At 43.6% G+C, this 2173-nt stretch overlaps 1 protein-coding gene across 1 annotated transcript; it reads right to left on the bottom strand.

Moving 5' to 3' along the window:
* Positions 1–734: 734 nt before the first annotated feature.
* On the bottom strand, positions 735–1925 carry GJC1 (gap junction protein, gamma 1, 45kDa). Its single transcript, XM_006897832.1, has one exon. It carries the CDS (start codon positions 1923–1925, stop codon positions 735–737), a length of 1191 nt encoding a protein of 396 aa, XP_006897894.1.
* Positions 1926–2173: the final 248 nt, after the last annotated feature.

The raw sequence follows: 2173 nt of genomic DNA, 5'->3' as shown, positions 1-2173 counted from the left end.
ACCATCAAAGCATATTTTGCAATGTTTGACATTTAAAGGACTCCTGCAGTGAGAATCATTTCTCTACTTTGAAAAATAGAAATAGGTTTTCAAAGACTGGATACAACTCTGGGCATATGAATGAGATTCAAAGATTTCTCAAGTAAAAGAGAACCTCAACCTCATTCTGCTGTGGGCTGTCTTTCCAAGCATGAAGGCTGATTCCCCCTCCTCAGTCTCCTTACATATCTGAAAGCATCCCTGCAACAGAAGAGGCACTTTTATTTAGTATCTATCAAAACTCTAGACCCAGAGTAGTATTAGCTGAACAAATAACACTAGCCTAATAGGCATTACCTGTAAGGATTTTTTTTCCTTTAATATAAAAGTATTAACTACAGCAGTCCAATGTACAAAAAAAAGTTCTCATACTAAAAAATGTACCATAATACTGTACATACAAAAACTGTTCAACAAGAATGATTTAAATATATCTGTTCTTTTCCAGGTCTGGAAGACACAAATGTAAAGTCCTGCCACTGTCTTATTGCTGAAAACGCGTGCCCAGAACACTGTGTTTCCCTCTATTCCCCTCTTATCCCAGTCCCGCCTTCAGAGTCCCCTGAGCTTGGATTGTGAGCCAACAGCATCCCTGAAGATAACCAGAGCCAAATGTTTACTCAATGGAAGTCATTATTCAGTGAGCCGTTGCTTACCATAAACTATGAAAAGCACACGATTAAGCCTAGCCAAGATTAAATCCAGACGGAGGTCTTTGCATCCCCTGATTTGCTACTGGCACTGCTTTTGTTGGACCCAGCTTTGGACCCCATTTTGGCTTTTTTCCCCCGGGGACCATGGGGGTTGTTTTGGTGAGTGTAGGCTTGGATGGCTAGATCCAAGCGTTCCTGAGCCATCCTGATCTCCCGCTGAAGAGTCTCCAGGTCAGCTGGGAGGTTCTCTTCATGACTGCCGTACTGTTGCTCCTGGGCAATGTTGGCTTTGTTTTGCTTGTAGGCAATTTTAGCATTGGACAGTTCGGTGTACTGGATCTGATCTGGTTTGACGGCAATGTTATAGCCAGGGGGAGCAGATGGCGTATTCCAAGTGAAAGGGTAATTATAAGCACCCGGATCATCCAGTTCCCTCCTTTTACTGTTTAGTGTGTCTCGAATGGTCCCAAACCCTAAATGAAGCATCTCCCAAATGTTAAGCAATAGGCAAAGGCCTGTAACACCATACATTATCAGCAAGAAAATGGTCTTCTCAGTAGGCCTAGAAATAAAACAGTCTATCTTATGTGGGCAAGGAAGTCTACTGCATACATAAAATGGATGAACTTGAAAGCCATACAGAAAATACTGCCCTATCAGAAAACCCACCTCAAACACGGTCCTTGTCAGCAACTGCAGCACATAGATTTTCATGAGCCCGTCCTCTCGAATTCGCCGTCTGCCATCATGCTTGGGTTTAGGTTGGTTCTGCTCTTTGTTTTCTTTTTCACTTTCTAATTCCATTTCTGGGTACATCATGGGATCCTCTTCATGGTCCTCTTCTGTTTCTTCCAGGGCCCGGTGCTGCTTCCAACGCATTGCGTAGGGTTTGCTCCGAGTTGCCTTCTTGTCTGCTTCACCATGCTCCATTTTGGCAATCTTATGAATGGCGTAGCCTAAATACATCACTGAGGGTGTTGCCACCAGGATGATCTGAAACACCCAGAAGCGCACATGGGAGAGGGGTGCAAAGGCATCGTAGCAGACGTTCTCGCAGCCCGGCTGCTCCGTGTTGCACACAAATTTGCTTTGCTCATCATAATATATAGACTCTCCACCCACAGCTGTGAGGACAATCCGGAAGACAATCAGAATAGTGAGCCAGATCTTCCCCACAAAGGTGGAGTGGTTGTGGATCTCCTCTAGCAGGCGAGTCAGGAAGCTCCAGCTCATGGTGACTGAACTGGCTTGCCCTAAGAAAGAGGGAAAATCATTAAAGAAAAATTAACAGATATTAAAACTGTTAACAATTTTAATTTATGGTATCTCTAGGAACTTTTTTGCATACTTAAAAATTTAACTTAAAGGCTCATATTGAACAAATGTCTCAATCTGAAAAATAAGACACAACTGTGACTCTTCCCCCTAGTCGTGGCAAGTCCAGCCTGGAAGAGACTGGAGACTCTTCCAGAGACTGGAAG

The sequence above is a fragment of the Elephantulus edwardii genome, unplaced genomic scaffold (assembly GCF_000299155.1).
Source record: "Elephantulus edwardii isolate Elephantulus edwardi_28Jun2011 unplaced genomic scaffold, EleEdw1.0 scaffold00216, whole genome shotgun sequence".
Lineage (NCBI taxonomy): Eukaryota > Metazoa > Chordata > Mammalia > Macroscelidea > Macroscelididae > Elephantulus > Elephantulus edwardii.
This window is presented reverse-complemented; position numbering and strand designations above follow the sequence as displayed.